This window comes from Stegodyphus dumicola, chromosome X2, assembly GCF_044657685.1.
Source record: "Stegodyphus dumicola isolate Sdum_Otavi_A_Nest chromosome X2, ASM4465768v1".
In the NCBI taxonomy this organism is placed as follows: Eukaryota; Metazoa; Arthropoda; class Arachnida; order Araneae; family Eresidae; genus Stegodyphus; species Stegodyphus dumicola.
Window position 1 is genome coordinate 64,488,150 of NC_140781.1, and position 25,594 is coordinate 64,513,743.

General features: G+C 34.1%; 1 protein-coding gene across 4 annotated transcripts in view; it reads right to left on the minus strand.

Moving 5' to 3' along the window:
• Ide (Insulin degrading metalloproteinase) overlaps positions 1 to 25,594 on the minus strand; it is a 215,347-nt gene that overhangs the window by 79,742 nt on the left and 110,011 nt on the right. For all 4 annotated transcript variants that reach the window (XM_085809700.1, XM_035365568.2, XM_085809701.1 and 1 more), the window contains 5 exons: positions 22,819 to 22,921; positions 18,052 to 18,147; positions 17,940 to 17,966; positions 17,782 to 17,864; positions 12,207 to 12,351 (listed from right to left, as the gene is read on the minus strand). In XM_085809700.1, the coding sequence (XP_085665826.1) occupies positions 12,207 to 12,351; positions 17,782 to 17,864; positions 17,940 to 17,966; positions 18,052 to 18,147; positions 22,819 to 22,921 (454 nt within the window). The remainder of the gene's footprint in view (positions 1 to 12,206; positions 12,352 to 17,781; positions 17,865 to 17,939; positions 17,967 to 18,051; positions 18,148 to 22,818; positions 22,922 to 25,594) is intronic.

Below are 25,594 nucleotides of genomic sequence, written 5' to 3' on the forward strand. Positions count from 1 at the left end.
ATATCATCTGCGCCAACAGCTCAGGTTGGCGTGTTTAACCATATTTTGTCAAACAATTTTTGGCATTTGAAAGCAAGAGATTTGCTTAAAGAGGTTATCACATCTATCGACGGTCCCTGCTAGACGGGACTATTCTCAGAAACGAGATTCTGGTAGCACTGGTTTAAATGGGAGGACTCCTAAAAAAAAGAACTTGACTGGAAGCGAAGTCCCACCTAGCTACGGAAATGATGTACGGCTACGCGGGATTCTTTTAAACTTAACCAAAAATGTTTCGGCTGAAGCTCTGTCCCATGTAGAGATCAATCAATGAGACAAAAGTTCTGCTTCTGAAGGATCATGTGATCCCAGCCTGAGCAATAATTGATTACTGTTTGGCATTGAAGTCTTTGCAGTAAGTGAAAATGGTAACCTAGCTATGTGAGTTTCCTGGAAAATGTGAAGCTTCTGAGGATAGTCCCTTTCGACGTCAAGTCCTTCGCAGCTGAAACATAATGTGATTGGGACTTAAGAACAATGTTGTAATGTCTGATACCTCCCTCCCCCTGGTATTCGAGGAAAAATGTTGTACAACTCCCTCTGGCGATTGATTGCCACAGGGGAGAGTCAGTTAGGGTTTAGACAGCGTAGGAGGTGACTGCACGATTACTGCAGGCGTGCACTCATCGTATATCTTAATAGGACTACACGATAATATGCAGGCGTGTACTCTCCAAGTGACTTTAATTAATGTTAATCTTATGTAAATATTTTGTAATCTAATTAATACCTCTTATATATATATATAAATAAAATAATGTGTGAGAAGAAAGAAGTCCCATTATTGGATTAACACCACGGATGACAGCCAACTAAAGAACCTTTCAAAAACAATCATCACATTGGTGTCAGAAGTGGGATCACTTTGTCGTCTTGGTGAGCGTCATCAAGAAGATAAGAGGTAGGCAATAATTTTATCTGACTTTTTGATTTCTTCTCTTATTGCATGAAAATAAGATAAAATGTTTGCTGTAAAAGGAATAACAAAAGAAGATTTAATATTTGTCACGGAAGAATTAGGTCAGGCTGTTCCTCCTAACTCAACAGTAGCTGATATAAGAAAACTTATTTTACGAAGTTCAGAATGTGAGAATGATCCAGAATTCGTTACAGAAATTTTAAGGAGCACGGTCTCAGATAGGCTTAAACGTGAGGATTGAGCTCTGGAACTAAAGAAATTAAAATTACTGCATGATAATCAATTAGAACTGGCTCGTATCTAAAGTAATAAAAGTAGGAATCCCAATGTAGAAAGAACGTTAGAAGATATGATTAAAAGTGTTCGGGCATTGACAATTCCCGTACCGCAAAGTGCAGAAACCTGGAACTTATTCTTCACCTCTTTAGAAAAAGCTTTTGAAATTAAGAACATCCCTACCGAAATGAAAGTAGAAATATTACTTCATATATTGGGAGAAAAAGCAACGAATCTGTTAATCTATGTTAAAAGCGAAGAAATGCATAATTACGAACGGGTGAAATCAATCGTTCTAAGGGAATTTGAACCAACGGCAGATGCATGCTTAGACAATTTCAAAAAAAGCTAAACGGTTCCGAAAGGAAACCCATATAGTTTGCCTCAAGATTAAGAGCGACATGGAATTACTATTGCAAATTAAGAAAAGTTGAAGATTTTGAAACTTTAAATGAATTAATTGTAGCAGACAAATTGATGGAATCACTAGATAGCGAAACAGCAGCCCATATAAAAATACGTCAAGGGAATAACTGGTTCACTTCAATAGATTTAGCTAAAGAAAGTGATCTCTATTTTACTTCGAAAGGAAGAATGCTTACACAGACAGTAATGAGCAATGCAGCTGTATTTCCCGGTCAACAGTTTCCAATTACCAGCGCAGAGAGAATAATTCAAACCCAGGGGGTAAGACCCCATAACCACTCCCAAACTAGAAGCAGCTGGAAGGGGAAAACTTTCTCTGATAAGCCACGGGGCCTTTGTACAAAGCAGTGCTATATTTGTGGTGACCAAACGCACTTAGCGCGGAACTGTCCTCAGAAGGCTAAACAAACAGAAAAAAATGTTTCGACCCAATGGGAGAACAACGACGTGGTAATTGCGAAGGTGATTTTGCGCAACTTTGAGAGTCGTCGTAAACAAGTAAATGCATCGAAAGTTATTCAGCCCCCGAGATTTATTACGGTAAACGTGAATGGAAGGGAGATTGAATGTATTGAAGATAGCGGAACCCAGATTACTATGTTAAGACCAGAAAATGTCCCTAATGTAAATGACGATTATGGAGTCATTACCTTGAGTTCAGCTTTCGGGGAAGAAATAAGAGCCAAATTAATTAAGACTTATGTCGATAAATAAGGGTAGAAGCGGTACATTAACAACACCTATAGAAGTCGTAGCGGTCACAGATAAACTGAAAGGACCAGGGTTAATTCCTACCAATGTACTAAAAATGATGGAGAAGGGATATGAAAACTTCTTTACACCATTAACATTTAGAGATTCAGAAAAATCATACAAAGGGATAGTAGTTGAAAAGAGCCTAGATTCTGAGCCAACAGATGATGGAAGTCAGCGCCAGAATTTAAATGTAATGGGAACACCATTTTTAGGAAGTGAAAATGACAGACTTATATCGGGTAATATTAAGGTAAATAATGAAGAAATTAAAGAACCAACGTTACAGGCAGAGAAATCGTAAAGGGAAAAATTGAAAGAAGAACAGAGGGAATGTGACGATTTAGAGACTGTCAGGTCAAATCTAAAGAACGGGAAAGGAAATTTCCTTTTAATTGACGGTTTGATATATCATAATGACAAGGTTTTGGGTGAAAAGGTATCTCAACTGGTATTCCCCGCGGAAAGACGCTCGAAAGTTCTTCAATTAGCATACGAATCAGTCTTCGGTGCACACTTAGGAATTAAGAAGACCAAAGAGCGGATTCGATATAACTTTTATTGGCCTTCCATGGTTAAGGACATTGTGGAGTACTGTAAATCTTGTGAAAATTGTCAGCTGAGAAATCCGAAAAGAATACATGAGAGAGCACCCATAACCCCAGTGTGCAGACCGGATTTGCCATTCGAAGTCGTGAACATGGATATTATTGGTCCTTGATCCACCATCGGGTCGAGGACATAAATATGTTTTATGTGTGATCGATCAGCATACACGATGGCCAGAAGCTATACCTATAACTTCTTTGAATGCTAAGTCTACGGGTGAAGCACTATTGCAAATATTTTCTAGGACAGGAGTACCAAATATAGTAGCAAGCGATCAGGGAACTAATTTTACTTCGGCATTGACCCAGGAATTTCTTAGAAGAACTGGGGCATCCCCGAGATTTTCATGTCCAGGTCATGCAGCTAGCAATGGTTTAATAGAACGATGGTCCTTGGAATGTGTTACATCCTTAAGTCCTTAAGAATGTGTTACATCATGTAATACGAGAAGACCCCAGAGGATAGGACAAACAAATTCCATTTCTATTATTTGTTTATAGAGAGGTTCCAAACTGCACTACAGGACTGATGTGCGGTAGTCCTGCTGATTATAGGTGCCATCATTGTGTGGACTCTGTGTGACTTTAATTGACATTAATGGTGAACTAAGTGATTCACATCGGACTACGTGGACATTTTATGTGGTTCTATGTGACTTGAACTCTGTAAACTATATTGAAATAAGTGACTATTCAAAACTATGACAAAAACACATACCCCATATTGCTATATTTGTTATATTAAATAACCATATCTACATTTTATATTTTATAAAAATGAGATAAGATTTCTCATATGGTTATTGTGTTAAGTACATTTTAATTGAATTTTTAATACTTCATGCTTTGGTAGTTATGTTTATATATGTTATGCTGAGTTAGTGGTATGATATATTATTTGGTATGGTTTCTATGAATTATTAGAAAATTTTTTTTTCACGTAATTTATATACACTGGTGTGCAAAAATTAAGGACGAAGTCGAAAAATTAGCATATCAGCTGAACGAAGAGGCAGAGCGGACAGAAAGACCAATCAGGAGATTAAGTAAGGTGATGCACGGTAGCACATGCGCAGATATGTAGGTAGACGTAATGGGGGAGTGTCTGAGTAGTATAAAGCATGTTGTCGGTGTAAGATCAGTATTTCTGGCAAAGAGATTGCACGCCGTATAGCAGTTAAAATCACACAGAGTTGCTGCCTCAGTGAGAAATGGCGAATAATCAATCTGTTAGACGACATCTGGATGCTTTTACCCGAGGTCGAATCATTGGGAAGTTGGGGGAAGGCCGCAGTGTGACAAGTGTGGCTGCAGAGTTCGGAATTGCTCACAGCATCGTTTCACGACTTTGGAGACAATTTCAAACTACAGGAACAGCTATCCGGGGGTTTAGTAGTGGTCGTCCATGAGGAACCACATCCACAGATGACCGGTATATTGCCTTACAGGCCAGAAGAAACAGGCAGCAGACAGCGGGAGAAATCACTAGACACACGACACAGGCGACTGGACGACCGATATCGTGTTTTACCGTGGCCAGAAGACTGCACGGTGGTGGTCTGTGTGTACCTCTAACGCTTGCCCATCGGAAAAGGCGTTCTCTGTGGTGCCGGGGACATCGGAATTAGAGAGACAATGAATGGGGACGAGTACTCTTTACAGATGAGAGCAGATTCAGTCTAAGAAGCGATTCTCACCGCATACTCATCTGGAGAGAGCTGGGAAGCCGCAATCATCCCTCGAACATCATTGAAAGGGACAGGTATGGAGGTGGCGGTGTTCTCGTTTGGGAAGGCATCATGCTTGGTAGTCGTACAGACCTTCACATCTTCGACGCAGGTTCAGTCAACGGGACCCGTTATTGTAACGAGATTCTTCTTCCATATGTGCGTCTTTTTAAAGGCGATATGGGTCTGCAGTTCCTTTTAATGGGCGACAATGCACCATGTCATCGCACAGTAGCTGCCGAACAGCTCTTAGAGAGTGAGGATATTGAACGTATGGATTGGCCGGCACGATCTCCGGATTTCAATCCCATCGAGCATGTATGGGATTTTCTAGGCAGACGCTTGACAGCTCGTACCTTACCAGCAGCAACGATTCCAGAGCTTTGATTGGTGCTGCAAGACAAATGGGCAGCAATGCCTCAACAACTCATTGACACCCTCATTCTCAGCATGGGCAGACGCTGTGAAACCCGCCTAGCAGTCAGGGGAGATCATATCCCCTATTAAAAACCAGATGTTTCTTGCTGAACACCCATCACAGGGATGTTTTGGCCTTTAGTCGCATTGCGCTCCATGCTACTTTTTCAATAAAGCTCCTTTTTATCCCTCTGATTTCTCTTTTAGTAAGTGTTGCTTACATTACTCATGTCCTTACGTATTGGGGATCTTATGGTATTAAATGTGTTGATTTGGAAAGCTTTTGTACAAAGTTATATTGAAAAAACCGTCTCGTCCTTAATTTTTGCACACCAGTGTAGATAACAGTGATTAATCTATTATTGATTATTGTAATGATCAAGGTAGAAATGTGTATTGTATGAGACATTTATCATGAAATTTATATGAATTGATGATAGAACTATTTCAATGTATCAGACGGTTATCAGATATGTGATCTTGGGTTTGCACCCCAATCACAATCTTAGGTGGGGGGTGTAATGTCTGATACCTCCCTCCCCCTCGTATTTGAGGAAAAAAGTTGTACAACTCCCTCTGGCGATTGATTGCCGCAGGGGAGAGTCAGTTAGGGTTTAGACAGCGTAGAAGGTGACTGCACGATTACCGCAGGCGTGCACTCACCGTATATCTTAATAGGACTACACGATAATATGCAGGCGTGTACTCTCCAATTGACTTTAATTAATGTTAATCTTATGTAAATATTTTGTAATCTAATTAATACCTCTTATATATATATATAAATAAAATAATGTGTGAGAAGAAAGAAGTCCCATTATTGGATTAACACCACGGATGACAGCCAACTAAAGAACCTTTCAAAAACAATCATCACAAATGTGTTGCGAAATTTGTAAAAAAATATTGTTATCATTAAGTATAAGGTGTCTGAAATGAAACTATTATATTATCAGATTAGAAGCATCATTTACTCCCAGTTGTGTTGCAAAAAATCAGCTAAAGATTGTCACCAAATCATGTGTGCAGCTTTACATACTAATGTTGTATCATATGACACTGTGACGCTTGGTATTCAAAAACAAGGACATTTACGAAGCACAGCACTCTGGCTAGCCTACTGATTTTGATGAGGCCCACCTGCGAGAACTTTTAAAAGATGATCAGTATGCAACCACTAAAAACCTTCTAAAGGAGTTCAATGTTAGTGCCATGTCTTTGAGTTGTGCATTCCATCACATAAACTTGATGTACAACTTCAATCACTTGATGCCGCATGAGCCGACTCAAGTAGATAAGGTCGCACATGTTGGGGCCTGCACTAATCTACACAAATATCAATCCAAGGACAAAATTCTAAACCGTATTGTCATTTGTGATGAAAAGTGAATTTAAATTTACTTCAACAACATAGGGCGAAAAGGGAGTTTTTGTCTGCACCCAGTGAGCCACTTCTAATTTTTACAGCATTGCAAAGCACAATTTCACTAACAAAAAGATCATGCTATGTATCTGGTGAGATTGCCGTGGTATTATGCACAAAGTGCATCTGGAAAAAGGTAAAAACCTCAACAGTAAGGTGTAAAGCAAGATGCTAGACCATGCTGATGCTGCTATCAAGGAAAAACACCAATCTGAGTTCCAGTGAAAAAAATAATGCTCCATCAAGGCAATGCAGGACCACATGTGTCACCAGCTGGTTTCTATACGGATTTTAATGGGATCTTTTGCCACACCCACCATATAGCCCCAACATCACTCTTTTGGACTAACTTTTTTCACACCTTCAGCTACATCTTGGAAACTATCTACAATTCTGCACAGAACGTCCGAAAGGATGCTCATCTGCTTTCAGACTCACAGCTACCAACTTTCTGGGCTGATGGCTTTGAAAAACTACCAAAACTTTGGCAGAAATTCATAGATTTGGATGGTGATTAATACTCGTACTAAAGGTATAGCTTTCATGTTTTTTCCTAACTTTATTAAGAATGTGTTCTTGGCAGAAAACTTCCATTAAAACCAAATATTAAAAAAATACTTTCATCAACTTCAGTTCTAAAAAATATAAGTGAAACAGAATTGTTTTAAGAAGTAAGGTCATGGCATGCATTTCTCTAATATATTGAGCTGTGTGTATACCACATAGTGAAGTTTACCAATGGTGCAGTGATTTTTATCACAGAGGTGTGATTACAGCAGAAATGCCACTCTCAAGTCTGATATATTTAGTCCTCACTGAAGAAACAATTGCTGCAGATAAACTTTTCTGTGATGCAGAAAATTATAAATTTATTAAACAGCTTCCAGAGCTCTAAGAAAAATGAGCTGAAGAGAAGGATTGACCCTAATATAGACATTCTGCAAATTCTATTCCATTTTTTTTAACAATTTCATTCACCCATATCATATTTGAAAGCCCTTGCTTATTTACATCCTTTCTATAATATAACAGGTGATTTAAAAGAAAAGTTCACAATGTATGAATTATAAAAACTAGATTTAAAAGGGAAGCTGCAAGCCAATTCATTTGCATTTAGTGTGTAGTATGCTCAACATGTAACAGTACATGTAAACACAGGTTTACAATTTCATTGTAAATTTTTATACAGTATCATTTTTTGATTGTATTTAAGTTTTATGCATTCTTCAATAGTATGCATAGTTTTCATTAATGCATTTTACATAGTTTTACAGTGTATTTTTGTTCAGTCAAATTTGCAGCAGCTAATTGCATTTGTTTTTATATCGTGTACATTATGCAATTCTTAATTGATCAATATTTTAAACCCTAATATCATGTGACAGTACTGGGCTCTTGCTCGATCATTCTGGTGACCTGCAATATTCTTCACATGTTAAGAAAAATTAATCTATTCTGCTTTTCCCGTTGAACTATTTACAGCTGCTTACCCTGCTGTAAAAGCTGTCATCAATAAACAATCAATTTCCTTTGGTCCATCAGGCAAAGTCATAAAACAAATCTGTACAAAATCGCAGCATTTAACTATTTTATTTTTCTTTAAATTCTCAGATGTATGTTGGAAGAAGAGGAAAAGTTGCAGCAAATATAGCATATACAAGGATGGATCCAAAAAAAGGTTACAAGGGAAATAAAAAATTATTTATTAAATACAAAAGGCAAAAAATGCAAAAGGGAAATAAGAGGCATACTTGCCTATCATTTTTCCACATGATCATCAAATCTATTTAGGCATTTTTTCTGAATGCAGGACCAATTTGTTTAACCAGGCTTGATAGAAATCACGTCCCTGCCCATTCAGCCAATTCTCGGTAGCTATTTTCACATCACTCTCTGAAGAGAACATCATCCCAGATAAATGTTCCTTTAATTCTGGAAAAAGGAAATAATCACTGGGTGCTATATGGGAGATGAATTCAGACTTCCCACTCCAACTTTTACAGCAATTCTTGAATTTGGCGAGCAGCATGGGGCCGGGCATTACCATGCAGGAGGATGACACCATCACTCAACATGCCAGGGTACCTGCATTAGATGGCTTCACGTAACCTCGTCCAAGTGGCACAATAACAATCAGGAGTAACTGCATAGCTGCACTCCAGATAATCAATCCGGGCTCACTTCTCCAGTCAATACCACTTTTCTAAATGTTTTCCCCTTTCAATTGTTCTAACGTGTCTGTGAACTTACTCTACATACCAGCACAACTGCTCCTATAAAATTTGTGCCTCTGTCTACACTCTGGGGATAAAGCATTCCCTTCACAATAATTACTTTTCAAATGCTGATGCTTGTAATCTTTTTTGGATCTACCTACGTATATTTGGCAACAGTTATTTGTCACACCTTTAAGGCAAATTACACATGGACCTGCCTTTCAGATTAATAACCATGCACTAATAATCAATCCACAAAAACAGCTCAACTGCTAATGACTACAAAAGAAATAGGGTGATCACAGGAAATAAGTTAAGAAATTCCAGATAAAATAAATAATGTTCAGTTCTTGAACAGGGCAAAAAAATGAACTAGTCAATATGAGGTTCCTCAGAAACAGTTCAGAGAATCAATCCACCCTTAACAAAGTTCTCGAAGATCTTAAACAAGGTGGCATGAAGTGCCAAGTGCATATGCGCTTCCATCACATAATCACACTGCTCCTCTTGAAGCATATAACATTTTCTTCGTATGACTTAATGCTAAAACATTTGTGGCATTTACTTGCACCCCCCCAAAACAAAACGAAAAGCTTTTCAACAATACCTAGTTTTATACAAAGTAGTATAAAAATAACTATTACATAATTCATATAAGCATTACATTTCTAAACTTATACATCAGCCAAATTTTCACGATGCTATCAAAGCTGTTAAAAAGCAACAAAACTTCCATTTAAATGGATGATATTTCATGCATCATGTTTAAACATACCCATATTTATTTTTTAGCATTGTATCTGATGTTCAGTAAAATATTAAATTTAGAAAGAACCATATGGCATGACACAGTTTTAGGATACGTAATAAATGAAACTTCACGTTACTTAGGAAAATGAAGTTCTCAGCATTTAGATGTCTAGGAGACCTTTAATATAGAAACTGATGTTTAATTTTAAGAGGTAATCCAAAATTATGATTTAGATTTTGGAGAAGACTATTTGGTAGTATTTTTCAGTTCAAATTTGAATGAAAGAATTAAAGTTATTTCCCCATCAAAAGTAATATAATAGTTATAATTTATAAAAATGAAAAGAAAAATCTGAAATTTTCAGATATATTTGGTGTTTGCAGAAAAATCTGACACTCTTGAAAGCTATGAAAATCTTCCAAAATTCAAGAAAATGATGGAAATTTGCACCACGGTAAATTTACTCTGAAGTGCCATTATATTATGAACTGCTACTTAATATGAAGTAGGACCACCTTTCGCCCTCAAAACTTTCAACAACTGGCGAGGCATTGACTCAAGAAGGTGCTGATAGGTAGTCTGAGGTATCTGGTACCAGGTAATCACCAACCGGTCCTGCAATTTCAGCACATCCACAAGGTTGTAGTGTGATAGCATGAATTCGATTTTCCAGATGGAACCACAAACCCTCAACTGGATTCATGTCAGGTGAATCTGGAGGCCAATATATGACTTGAAATTCACTAGAATGTTCCATGAATCATGTCAGTCCTTATGAAATGGTACATTATCTTGTTGGAAAATGCCATCATGCACAGGAAACACTTGTCATGAAGGTATGGGACCTCATCAACAATGATGTTCACATAGCACATAGATGTCAAGGATTGTGTTCCCTGGGAATGATGGTCCTAATGTGCCACATGAAAACATCAACCACACATAATACTGCCTTATTTCTGGCCAACTGGGTACACAGGTATAAGGGTTTCAGTTGGAAATCGGCATATTCACACTCACCATCAATGTGATTCGCTAGACCAAGTGATGTTTTACCATTCCATGGTCCAATACCCAAGTGCCTTTGCCCACTGCAGGTGCTGTTGGTGATGATGTGCCATGAGTATAGGGATGTGGTTTGGTCGCCAGCTGCGCAGGCCCATACACAGCCATTGTATGCTGCCTTGTGTGCTGAAGCACACTGTCTACTTTGCCACTCTTGTACTCTGAGTCTGGCATCTGTAGCCCTTCGGTCATGTGGAACAATGTATAACACTCTCTGCTCTCCTCTGGAATCAATGCACTGTGGCCGAAAAACCATGGGCTGGTGACTTGACGCTTCTCCAACCATACAGCACAGTCGATAAGAGTAAGTCTTAATGACTTGAACTTTACTGAAATTTGATAAATTAACTGCTTATCCCATTATGTCGCTACACATTCTAAATGTGGAAAAACAGTACATGGGCATTTACTCCAGCATCAGCCATGCATGCGTTATTGTTTTGTCTCTTGGTGAGCTCATTGCTCTAGGTGAGGAGTGATTATTATGTAATAGCTAATATTATAAACACTGTTCTATAACATCTACTAACTTCAGACAAAATTCTTTAGCACCGACTGTTTGTACTTGTGAGTTAATTCAAGCTTCATTGTTTTCCTTGGGACTTTGAAGCAGAATTACTTTACTGTACACATTTTCACATAAATTTCATAAAAAGCAATATTCAACTTATTTAAATAATGAAAAATAATTCCACAATTACAAGAAACTTGACAATGGGAAAATAAAGTGAGATCTCTCATGACAAACACATATGAAAATGGCCAATATCTCATAAAAACATTGGTAGTATGCATCTACATTAGTTATGTTTACCGAGGCACCTCTAGATAAAATGAAAACTGTCTGTAATCATGGGTGGTTTTATCAGAAGTATCATTGTATCTTATATTTACATAATTGTAACACATAAATTGACATAATACCAATGATTCATATTAAAGGTGATGGAAAGCAACATATATTACAACAAATAATTACATGACTGAAATAACTATAGGAAAAACCGGTCAATCAAATCAGTAAACGCCTCCCTTACCCACTCAGATAATGCGGGGAGAAAAAAATGGTGACATTCTTTTCTCATTACTTACTTTTACAAACTACTGTCCTAAGGCTGTATAGAAATTATTTTAGGGCTAAAATTAATAAGAAATGTCATTCTCAGAACACAAAATATGCTGAGATTTCTCACCAATGAAAACTCGAAGTAAAAAACTGCATACAGTTTCAGTATTTTCAATAAATCCATGTTTTACATCAGAATGACTGGTTTGTGTCTCAGAATTTTTCAAAAAAGGTTGCTAAAAATTCAATATTTGCAATTTGTCTGCATTTCAAAATTAACCTTCCCTTCTCTTGTTAAATATAAGGTATTGCACTGAATTAATGTCAGAGATAAATTTCAACATTTATATTTCAGAAATCTTTTCACAATTTGTTCTTTCCTGCAGGTTATCTTTGCATCCAAAATTTGAGGCTAACTCTCTATTATGACAATTCTACAGTGCTATATAATTATCAATATAATAACTGCATATCACATGATTATAAATGTGAGAAATGAACAACTTCATCAAAGACTTACATTTATTCCAAGTTTTGAGCTTGTGAGTTGATATGAAAGTCCAGCCAGCTCAGCAGCATATGTGTATTCATTCAGGGAATCTTTTACTAACTGGATGAACATGTAGTTCATATTATAATGCAATGGATCAATGTAAGCCATAGGGCTAAAATGAAAAATAAATAAAAATATGATTATAACAATTTTTTATAACAACACTGATATTTAAGTAACTGCAGATAATTTGCTTCATACAAACTGTTACATTAAGCAGAATTTTATTTTTGTCCACAAAGGGATAAACACCATGTGTTATAAGGTGTCACATTTTAAATAACATCTGTCATGAAATACTAAAAGGTGACAGAAAGTGGTACCATTATTTTTCAGCCTTAATTAAATGTAAAATCTCACAAAAAACATACTTTATACATGGTGGTCAAAATAAAACTGGCTTGGAAAAATAATTGGAATCCTGATGCAGAATGTACCCTTGTTCATGAACAGGAGAATTTTGCTTTACAGAAAATGCTTGCAATGGCCACTGGTGATGTTGATGTAATCATCAGTTGCTGTCACATAACTGTGCATGTTCTGTCCTGAGTTATTTTCACTGCATCATTACATTTGAGTGAATTACAGATGAAATGTATTTAGTGAACAGATGAGATGTGTTTAGATTAATGTAACACAAAAAGGTGCTCTAGATGAAAACAGTGCATGTTAAATTGTCGAGTGTTATGCAAAGCACAAATTCTTTTTGGCACCCAAAAGTGCACATACAGATACTATCCTTTTGTTTTCGTGCATCAATCCACATTTTAAGTACCATCCACATTTAAGTACATAATCCACATTTTAAGTACCATCTTGCATACAATATATGAGATTATGGTATTAGCGAAAACTGTGCATACCGCACTTAAGCGAAATTTCTAAATTCCAAGGTAAGAATACTAGCACCTCAATCAGCAATTTTTTAAATTTTAGCATTCACATTTGTAGAGTTTCATACTATGTATGAATATAGTAATAAGATATTTAATGTTATCTTATTACTATATTCATACTTTCACCTTTGCTCGCCTCCAGAATGCAAATTAATGCATTTACGTGCAGAGTTCTTGAGTTCCAGAAACAGCCTTTGGAAACTATGGATGACTGTCACTCTACTACTTCTTGCAGTGACTGAAATACTTAATCAGCTTTAGCTTCACTAGTAGTAATTGCTTTGTGAAAAGATTCAGGTTAAGCTAAAGTTCAGCAAGTACATTTTACTTCCTATTTAATTATTTTAATTTGACTTGAATATTTGTTCTGATTTCTGTCACGTTTTTTGCAGCCACTATTACTGCAAAGACCAGACACGTAACAACACAGAAAATAGCTATCTATTTTACCACTTGTAGCTGCAGCACATGCATAATTTAACCAGCTGTTTCCAGTCACTTTTTATTTTCTAATACCCATTTTTCAGCTACACGCTTTGTATTTTACTACTCTTTTAAAGCAGAATATTTTGAAGCAACATGATCCTGCATTATTTTCTTGACATATAATCACAATTTAAAAACAAAGGGATAGACAAAGAAAAGTATATTTTATTATTATTGCATATAATTAGGCAACACTTCTTTAATTGCTTTTTACTGTAATATTTAAATAAAATATTAAAAGCCAATGAACAATTACAGCACAACATTTGCACTTTGTCCAATAAAAATGCACAAAGTGTGCATTTATCAGCCATGTACTATTAACATTTTTAATGGATTGCTTGATAAAATCTCTAGCACTTAAAATATCTGATGTGAACAAAACATGACCTCCCTGTATGATTTGTTAAATTTTACACATCATTTAAACTCATTCTTTGAATTTCATTAGAAATATATCTCTCATTTAATCAATTCAGTTCTCACTTCATGGCAAAATAGATAAAAGCTCAAAACAACTTCCTTGAAAATTGCAAAATACAGGAAAATCAAAAATATCAAATACAATTTTAAAAAAATTTACAATTAAAATTATCAAGTTTCTACACCACACCAAGGGATTCAGATAATGGGCAGAAAGACCAAATTTTCGATGCACAAATCTGGAAGTTTACTATTACTGCGCAAAATGACCCTGAAGTTGGTGCACCAGCTGACTTATTTCACTATTCTGCTAAGTGTTTCAAATGTACACAAATAGTGGTCTCATTAGGCCTAACAGAGCTTAAATTTTAAAAATGTTGATAAATCTACAACTATGGCATGCAGATTAACTAAAGGCATAAAACCTTGAACTGGAACACAAAAATAATATAATTAAACCACTTTTAAAGCAAAAAATGTACAATTTGCCACCATATAAGAATAAAAATACTGGGCTCACTGAGCTCAGGGTCATATTCCAGGTACTTCAGTGCAATACGCTACTAAAAATTAATCAGTATTGACAAAAAGTAAGAAATTTAGAAGCAATTTCACAAAGACCCAAAAGAAGTGAAATTCAAAACCATTAAATTTTAAAATACCCTGTAAATATGTACAGAAAAGTGAAATACTAAAACCTCCAAAATTATAAAATCCAGAAAAAATACAAAAGAGAAATTCAATCAAATCTGATAAAATGTTGTAGAGACATTAGGTAAGCCAAATCCTGGTGGTAAAGAATGATCATCCACCACCTTTTAGTTTGGGCAGACATTAGGTCATTTTTATGCTGGAGACTTGAGAAAAAAGCAATGCTTTTGCTGGCACTCGAACCTGGACCTCTCGAATACGCGTCCAGTGTGCTATCCATTACACCACGAAGGCATGCAGAAAGAAGAAAGAAAATACCTTATGTTATCAAGTGGAGGATACATCAGACTCAATTGCATACCTACCTCTTAGACTTGAAAACCACTGCATTTCTGTTAGCAAAAATTAGTTGATGAACCATTCTAAAGTATTTAATTATTTATAACAATTCAGCTGAAAGTCCTCCCTGACACAGTTAAATAAGAATTCTAAGTCCAAAAATTCAATGGAAATTGCTTTTACACTTTTAACTGAAATTTGAATTGAAATAATAGAAAATTTACTCAATGGTCGCAGAATCAATAGTTTAGAGACATAGACTAATAATTCATATGAAAAAATACTAATGTTAAACTAATTAAGTATACTTTTTCACAAAATGCAAGATTAATATTGAAAAATTAAAATTAAAACGTAGAAATAGAACACTTTCATGAAATAAATACAGAATATTTTTAACCAACTACAAATTATGAAACAAAGACGAGTAGCGAAAGCATTAGAATAAAAAAGGACACCTATGTTTGCCAGTTTGGCATCACTGGCGAAACAAATTAGGGATGGCGAAGAAATCTTCAAAATGGTGATTTAAATGCTTGTAATAATTTTTAAAAATTTTTAAAAGAGAAAACGAAGAAAAGAAATAGGGTTAGAAAAGTTAAAAAAATATCACACCATGGGCTTATGACGACTAAGAATATAGTAAGTCCTTTATTAATACATTAATAGAAAAAAATACTATAAAACTTCCTAAAACACCCTTCTTAATCTTTCTCTATTTGAGTTTTCAGATAAAAATATTTCATACTAAAAAATATATATATATATATAGGTGTAGACCTACTTCAGATTTTTTCAAAAGACTGTTAATGAAGTTAATTGGAATTTCTAGAAAGAATAACAATTTCTTTTTGTTGTTGTTCCATATCAGTGCAAATGATTTTTAAATCTGTTAATTTGATTAGAAATTGCATTTGCTATTACTTTTTTAGATATATTGGAGTACCAATTTATAAGTTTTCTTGTAGAAAAATTAAATTCTCTTAATCAAATAGTCTAATTTCTTTGAAATTATGAATGCTAAGATCTAGATAATCTATTGTTAACTGATTTTTATTGGTTTTATTAAGTTTTAGACGGTTGGGTTAGATGTTTCTAATTTCAATATGATTATTATTGTTGGAAGTGATAATATCATCAATATATTTGAAAGTGTGTTCAAAATTATTGAAATCATTATCAGAAAGATTTTTAAGACATTTTTATTCTTTAGAAAACTAATATAGTTTGCATAGACGAGTTGATTAAAAATTTCCCATTGGAATCCCATGTGTTTGTAGGTAGAGAAATTTTGAATGTTTTATGCAGTTATTGAAAAGTGAGAAATAAAAGATTTTCTTTTCGTTTTTGCAAATCCAAAACAGTAAGCATTCCAGGAAAAAAATCTGGTAGCTCCAGAAGACTTTCACAGATTTCTTTTGAGTGGGAGAGACGTGTAAAGATTTTCAAAATCATAGTAGTTAATATTGTAAAATTTTAGATTTTTAACTTTAACAATAATTCACAAGTTGTTAATAATCTAACAGTAGTTTTTATCAGCATTAGCTTTATCAAACACTAAATTACATGTTGATTTAAGTACATGTTTGGTCCAGCCAATTGCAACGAAAAAGGGGAGGTGCAGAGCTACATGTCATAAACAGTCTTATATACAAAATTTCAACATTCTATGGCTACTCGTTTTTGAGTTATGCAAGATACACACACATATCATACAGATGCCACAAAAAAACAAAAAAACTTCAGAATCCATTTTGCGATCCGTTTTGGAAAAAAAAAAGTCCTCCATTCTGTCCGTACATACAGACGTTATGCAAAAAAATTACTCAAATGGGTTTGAGAGCAGACAAAATGGCTATTTTCATTGAAACATAATACCCGAATTTTTCGCGATTACAATATTTCTCTTATTTCATACAAGGAAATAAAAAGTTGTTAATAAAATTTTTAAAAAGTTTTTTTTCTATAAAGATACATCAGTTTCAGGATGGAACAGTTATATGCAAAAAAGATCTTTCTTTTCTTAACTTTGAGACTGTTTTTCTACTTTGTATCATCAAGTAATTAGCACCATGTGTTCTAGAATTAGATCCTTTGTGTGATGTTTTATCAATGAATGTAATAAGTACTATGTGCACACAAAAAAGGGAAATGTTTTGATGCAAATAGTTTGCAAAGAGACTGATGATAACTATAATCCCTTGAAATTCTAGTGGCTGCAGTATTGCCATTCTACTTCCATTAACATTTAGTGTCACTTGATGATAGTTAACCTGATGCTGAAAATGTAATTAATTTCATTAAAAAGATTAAATTCATTACCATTCTTGAGTTATCATTAAAATTTATTATAATGATACATTATAATTCATAAGACTTGTGTTTATCATTATAAATCATTATCAAACATTGTTAAGCACAGTTGAGTGAAAACTCCCCTAAACACGAAATATTTTAAGAATGCTTCATTAAACAATATCATCTCAAATTTAGTACCACTTTGCCTCATCTTTTAATTACTTGCACATGTATTGGGAGAAACATCAAGATAAAGTACAAATAGAAAAATCCCAACTCAAAAACAGTAGCCTCACATTTTATCTGCAATATGCCTGCAGCAAAGACAACCAGAAGAGAGGGGAAAATATGGTATTATAGAATAAACACCAAACACTACTATGCATGACACTTATTTTCTAAATGATGTACAAACAAAATTTAAATTTAGCATAATATTTAACTCATACCTCTCAAATTCAAAATTTAGACAAGCCTTTGGTAGCAAAAACTGATCATCTTGCTTGAACCATAAACGCCCCATTATAGTGTTCTGGGAAATAAATAGCATTAATACAATTATTTGGATCAGATAACACTGTCTAAAAACTAAATATTCTTTACTTACTTTAATCAGCACAGGATGTTTGTTAACCTGGAAAAAATTTTAAAAATGGTTAAAAAAAAAAGAATTAATGTGAATGAATATAAAAGCAGCTTTAGAAAAATTAGATCCTTACTTCTTTTTCTCTGGCTACCAATTTAAAGTCAGAAGGTATAAATTCATTTGGAGGAGGCAATCTGAACTTAGGATGAGGTTCAACCTTCCTCCATTTCTGAAAGATAAGAAAACTATTATAGTTATCCAATTTCAAGAAACATGTATTCATGTATTTTGAGGAAAAAATACACCTCATAAGAAATAAATAGAAATAATTGTTTTAACAAATTCTTAATTGTTACACAAATTTATGCCTTAACTTCAACAATATTTCAACTAGTGCAATCTTAACAAAGTTTTACACACTTTTTCTTTTCCATTGTCAGCAGGAGTGAACTGAAAAAGTGTATATTACCTCCAGATGGATATAAATCAAAGGTTTTAGCTAGACAGCAAAAACATACGTTTCATAAACAATCTAAATGCTTTAAAGGATTAAAAAGATAATTAAGGAGACATTACTGATGATTTCTGGAATAAAACTAAGAGCACACAAAAATGCATTTAACACTAAAAAATGCATAAGATGTGCATCACATTTGATTACAAGAAATATTTCACCATAATTCAAGATTAATAACAAAGAAATTCTTCATAACTGTTCTTGATCCCTTTTTATCAGAAGCACAATATATAAAAAATATAATCTGAGCAGGGAATTACAATGGTTTCTTAAAGTTAAGCAACAAATAGAAAATTAATAACTTTAAAATAACTCTCAGCAAGGAACATTGGATGAAACTTGACGATAATATTTATTACATCACATTTAATTTAAAGACACAAGAAAATGTTATTATTACATTACAGAGCATTTACATTTTGTGATATAAAAATGAACATAAAATCTCCTAAATTCAGATATACAAATTAAATAAATAAATAAAAACATTCTCAATAGTTAAAATGATCATCACGAGCAGCATTACAGGTTTAATAGCAATATCTCGTTCTGCTTATGATACCAATCAACAGCATTAGTAGCAATGCTCATTGATCACATAAAGCAGTTCTAAGCCTCTAATGTTTGGAGGCTAGCAGCATGCATCCCGGAACATTCCACACATGCTTAATGGGCTTAAGTGTACTTGGCTATCCCATCTGGACTACAGTTTTTGCTTAAAGAAAATGGTGCACAGGGAGAGCAGTATGACGGCACTTATTATCTACTTGCAAAATGAAGGTATCACCAATTGCAGCAGCACACTGACAAACAATAAGATTTAATATGTCATCTCTGCATCAGCAATGACTGTTTCATGTGACAGCACACTCAAAATACTCCTCCCTAAACAAGAACACTACCTTCTGCATAGTCCTCTTTTTCCCATATGTGAGACACAAGATATGAAGTATTTGCTTCTCTCCTCTCCATACGTACATTGAGAATTACTCTGTAAAGCAAAACGAGACTCATCAGAGAAGAGGAAAGACCACTGATTTTCAGTCCAGTTTTACAAGACTACACAAGTGCTCAATAAAAATGATCCCTCTGGTGGTAGAGGGTAAGTGGAAAAAACAATGCTGGTCACCTAGCATACAAACCTTTTTTCATGCAGCCTTCTGGGTACTCTAGTGGCTGACCTTTTCTTTTTGTAGTCGAAATAAGCGATCTCAGCTGAGATGGAATTGCAGTCCTACTGCAAAATTCATTAAGTCACAAATACCAGTCATCTGAAGAAGTAACCCCTGGCTTACCTTCAGCAGATCTTCTATAGGCTGAACCAATAGTTACAAATTGGTATGGCAACCAGCACAATTCTGTTGGTAAAAACAGCTGATTTGAAGCTGTATCGTATTTATGTAAAGCGATGGCAGTACCAATCTTTTGCATAATTCTACTCGACACAGCTTGACGTTATTTGTAATATATTAGAATTACAAACTACTTTAAGGCGATGTCTCTTGATTTTCCAATTTATTGCTTAAATTTTGGAAATCAGTCTACAATGCTAATCATCAAATTCTTGGTAAGTGCAGAAGTTCTTGTATAAAGATTACATAATATAAATAAAATTTTTTTCTATCCTTTTTTTCTTTTTTTGAAGTGCTTAAAGTTTATTCATCTCAGATCATTCAGGACTTTCAATTTCTTAAGAACTATAGCTACTGAGCAGAGAAATACATGATATGTTACAAGCCCCATTTCAGTTGGGTGACAGTAAGCTTTAAAGTGCCAGACTGATATAATATAATTCAAACAATTTACCCTCATTACATTACAGCAATATTTTTTAAACTATGGGTTGCAGCCTCAAATGGGAATGTGAAAATTTATTTCACATACACAAATTTAAAGAAATTACATTACTGAGAATTTTTTAAGGAGATTGCATTAATTGAAATTAATGAGATTAATAACCCACTAAAGCCCAATGTGAATTTTTTTAGCTGTTGAATGACTCAAAACATGGATTTCCATAATTTCTAATGTAGCATTTAATATTTTGCTATTTGGATGCACATATTTATGTTAAAATGACTTTTATCAGTTTAAGCATTTACCCAAATGCTGTTAAACACTGAGAAATACTAATGCTTATGTCCAGCAGTGTCAAATACCATACCAAGATTTATTTGTTATGCAGCAAAAAACAAGCATATCCATCTCATTAAAATCTGATTTTCTTTCATCATTTTTGTATAGTTAAAACTAATTATAAAACTATTACTTTTCCTATGTATATTGTTTAGCAAATAAGTGAAATATTTATGGGAAAATATTCACTTTTATATTTTAATTCTATATTTAATATCTCAGATCTAAAAAAAATCTCAATGATAAAAAGGGGTTATGAATGAAAAAGTTTAGGCACTGCATTAACCGGCGGGAAAGCGCGTGGGGTGTATCATACCCCACCCCTACATAAAACTGGAATGAATATTCCTAACTTGTGAAACTGAAATTCTATGCTGCTTTCAGTAGCTGAGTTTCTAGTTGTGGCTGACGTTTAGAACCACTTTTTCTTTGCCTGCGTGTTTCAGAAAAAGATTTATCGGTATTTTGTTGGAACTGGGGTATGATACACTCGACGCGCCTGTCTGCGTAAGTGTTTTTCTGACTGAATATTTAGTTCAGAAATTTATTTTTAGAGTGTAACAGTAAATATTTCTACTTGCAAGTGATTTTAAAGTACTTGACATTAAATTCTTAAACATTTTTAACTGCATTATGATAAAAAGAATGACTCCCTATGAATTGGAGATGCAAAGCCTGTGAGATTTATTAGAAATATTTGAAAGCGATGAAGCTTGCATTTCGGAAACTAAAGATGAAACTAGGAATATTTTCTACACTGTTTTGGTTTCAAAAAAGATAAAACATTAATTCCTGATGTTCGTAAAAAAGGAAAGACTGTTCTTATGCTTTCAACATTATATAACGATCATACTATAGATGATACTATTGGAGAAAATAAAACGTCAAGAATTATATGTTTTTATAATATGACTAAAGGAGCAATGGATATGGCGGATGAAATGTCAGACAATTATTCAATTGCCAGAATAACAAGGAGGTGGCCAATGGTAATTTTCTTTCCTGCACTGAATGCTGCTGCAATAAATACTTGAATTATATTACATTCAACTGCTAATCCACCAACCAGAAACAGAAGTCTGTTTTTGAAGGACTTAGCATTACAGTTAATGAAAAAAGTATTGAACAAGGATCGGAGATTAATACTTTACCAAGAAACTAACGTACTGCGTGCAAAACGAAAGCAGAAGTTTCAACGAAGAATTAAAACGAATACATGAAATTCGAAACAACTAAGTATGAAAGATGTGATAAATTTTTTGCCCTGACGCCAAGGACAGAAGAACGTGTATGGAATGTTTAAAATGTGAAAACATTCTGTGCCAAGAGCACATGAATGTATTTCGTTCAAAGTGTGAAGAAATAACAGAAGCATTGTGTATTAGAGATGCAATGAAACTTGGAAGCATGATGTTTATTTTTTTAATATTTTCATTTATCTTAATTTTAACTCTAAGATTATTTTGGAAATTAATTTTTTGAAACCCAATTATTATTCACGGATTTATAATACACGAGAACAAGAAAAACAGCTTTAAAACTAAATAAAACTATTTTTATCGTATGTTAAATATTGGGATATGTGATACCCCACGCACCCACTCTAGTAACTTTTCTTGGTGCGACTTCCGCCGGGTTAAAGCAATAAATGCATTATGATAAGTCATATTTTGTATTATGCAATATAGATAGCCTGATGCTTAGAAACCTAAATTTTATTCAAGGCATTTGTGATTTATCTCAAAATATGAGTTCAAAACATGAAATTTATGTTAAATTTGGAGAGTGACTTACACTAAAGGAGTTTCACCAACCCAAATAAAGTCAACTTTCTATTTACAAGAGGCAGGTTAACAGTAACTATTGCAAAAAAGTAATTGCAACTAAAAATCTAACTTTGTTTCACAGAAACTTTTGTTTATTGTGAAATAACAGAAACATTATTTCTTGTGTTAAATACTGATTTAATTTGTGTCCCCAAAAGACCTTATTCTCCACATTAAACAGCTTGAAAATACAAAACTGCTTGAAAACAGAAGGAAATTGTTAATATCATTTTTCATTAATAATATGGATAACAGCTCCCATTTTTTAACTGCACTAATTAAATGCAATTTTGAGTTTACTCTGAATTTTGTTCCAGGTATTACCCAGGTAAATCAGAAGGTGACTGAACATGGGTATAAATTTTAGTCCTTTGTGCTATAATTTTACCAGTTAAAATTATTGACAATAAAAACAACGCACTTCTAATATTTCTTCTTGTATTGGTACCAGTTTATACTTAGTGCCATACCACTTCTCAGTAAGATCACAAATAGGTTCAAATTTTTTTCCAACAACAGCAATCCTAATTAAAAAAAAAATATATATATATATATATATATATATATATATATATATATATATATATATTAATAATATACAGTCAAAAATTTAACTTAAAAATTTCAGATTACAGTCTAACATTTCGGAGTTTATAATTAATGTATCAAAAAGTGAATACATATTAAAAAAATTAAAATATAAAATTCATAAACTTAAGAAATTGCAATGATTCAGTTTTATTAACTTTTAAATAAACTGCAATTATACATTTTTAAAGAAATTTGTTTTAAAACATCAAAACATGAATCTTTGCATCATTCCTTTGTAAATCTAGGAAAAGAGAATATAATACCAAATAAAGAGCATGTGTGTTATAATTGTGATTTTTCTCCCAATTGAAATTTATGCATGTCAGTTTCAAACATCAGCTGATAGGAAATAGCATCAGGGCAAATGACAACATATTGACTGATACTGTATTGATATTGGTCATGAACACACTTTTAGCTTTCGTGTGGCTGCACATGTGTGTGTGGGGAAGGGGTAGAATTTTTCTATTCAATTTAAATAATAAGTGAAGTGCCAAAACGTATTGGTTTGGAATGAGATGCTGCTCATACTGGTTTTCTTCTGGCGGTATAGTGGAAACAAAGAGGAAACATTCTGACTAATTTAACTTTAGTGGACACAGCAAACTGTAATCTTCTTCAATTTACTAATTTGATAAAGCTTATTATTAATTACACTAGCTCATCAAAATTAAGTTTTGAATTTTCAATTATGTTGAAAATAGTCTTATTCCGAAGTTGCAGATGGATCTGGAAATGTTTTGATGTCAGTTAGGCAAAAAGTGGAACTGCTGCAAAAAATGAATGAAGGCATATATGTCCCAAAACTATGCAAGGAGTAAAGCACTTGAAGTCAAGACTAACGCAACATAAACGAACAAACAAAACAAAAATGTTTCCCTTCAAAATTTTGTTGGAATCTCACACCCCACTTGTAATGAATAACAGAAATTCATTCATTATTTAAAAGTGGCAACTGTATTGGAGAGGCAGTGTCACAGCAAAGGTGTGCCATTGATGGGTTCAATACTAATGGTACAAGCCAAAATACGAGGACTATTCAGAAAGTAACTTACATTTCGCCACTGCGTGGCAAGAGGTGGTACTAGCATCCCTATCTTGGTGTCACAGTGTCTACTGAATCCTTAAGCATGTGGTTGTAATCATTGGTGGTAAGTGTTGCCTCTGTTCCCTGTGAATGTTTAAAATGTGTGCAGCAATAGAAAATCTCCCCCAGTTAAGAAGTGTGATTAGATTTTTGGTTACAAAAAGAAACTGAGACCAGTTGAAATTTATCGGGAACTTTCTACAATGTATGGAAACAGGATGCTAAAGTCAGAACCCTTGTCCTGGAGATTACCTTACCGGTGTTGAGATATCCAGACTCCAGAGACTCAACGGCGGCACAGACCCCACAGTCCCTGCCCGGCTTTTCGTTGGAACTTAATACAGGAAAAGGTCCCTGTGACATCTTTGCCTTGGGGCACCACTCCCTCAGCATCGAATAAATTCGTTTCGGTGTCTTGCCTTATTCTGTCAGTCCCCATCACTGGGATTATGTAATGAGTGAAGCCGGAGTAAGACAATGGTGCGACTTGTTTAGAAATGGCTGCACTAATGTTCATGAGGAAGCGTGAAGTGGAGTGTGTGTGGAGAATCAGTGTTCTAAGTGTTCTTCTGATTTTGTTCGCTGTACTAATTGCAAAGAATACAATCGACGTTTCAGTACTAAAATAGAGAAACATGAGAAACATGATGCTCTTGCTAAGGAATGTCCTGTGTATTTGGAAAAAATTAAGATTTATTAAGGATCATCTTGATATATAAAGTTTATTTTATTTATTTTGGTCGGCTGGGTCATTTTAAATCATTGTCCTTATTTGTGATTTACATTTCTGCACTTTAGTGAATTTTTTTATTTAAAAGAATTTTCCCTTACCTTTCATTTTGATCTTTTACGCACAGTGACTGTTCTAGATTTTGTTTATAATTAAGCTAGAGACTGTGATTTTATGATTTTAATTTAAAAAAACTTTTTAGTTGATTATACCAATTTTAGTATAAAATATTTGCAACAAAGTAGTAAACTCATATTTTATCTTATTATATATTTATATTCTTTTTACCTCTGAACCCTTTTTATCTATGAAAATTTTAAACTGTAATTTAAATCACTGTGCTGCCACTGCTTGTAGGCTCTCTGCAATTGATACCATTATCAAAGAAACACTAGACGTTATTACTTTACAAGAGCCCTATTATATTCAAAATAAAATCGCGCATACCCTGGGGACTTGGAGAGTTGTGCATGCAGAAATGGGTAGAACCGCTACCATTATTACTAAGAAAAACTGAATTTGTAGTGGACGTAGTACAAGATTGTATTGTGGCTGTCTCCACGTCTGATGGTCAAAATAACTTTGGTATTATTTCGGTTTATTTCCCACCGGTGGAGGATTTGAATGCACATTTATACGCTTTAGAAAACGTTTTAAAATTGTACAATTTTAACTTTATAATATTAGGTGATTTTAATTCTAAAAATTTTAATTGGGGTGCTACGGCACTGAACCAAAGAGGTATTTTAGTTTATGATTTGAAACTTTTCAACAAAGATGACTGACCTC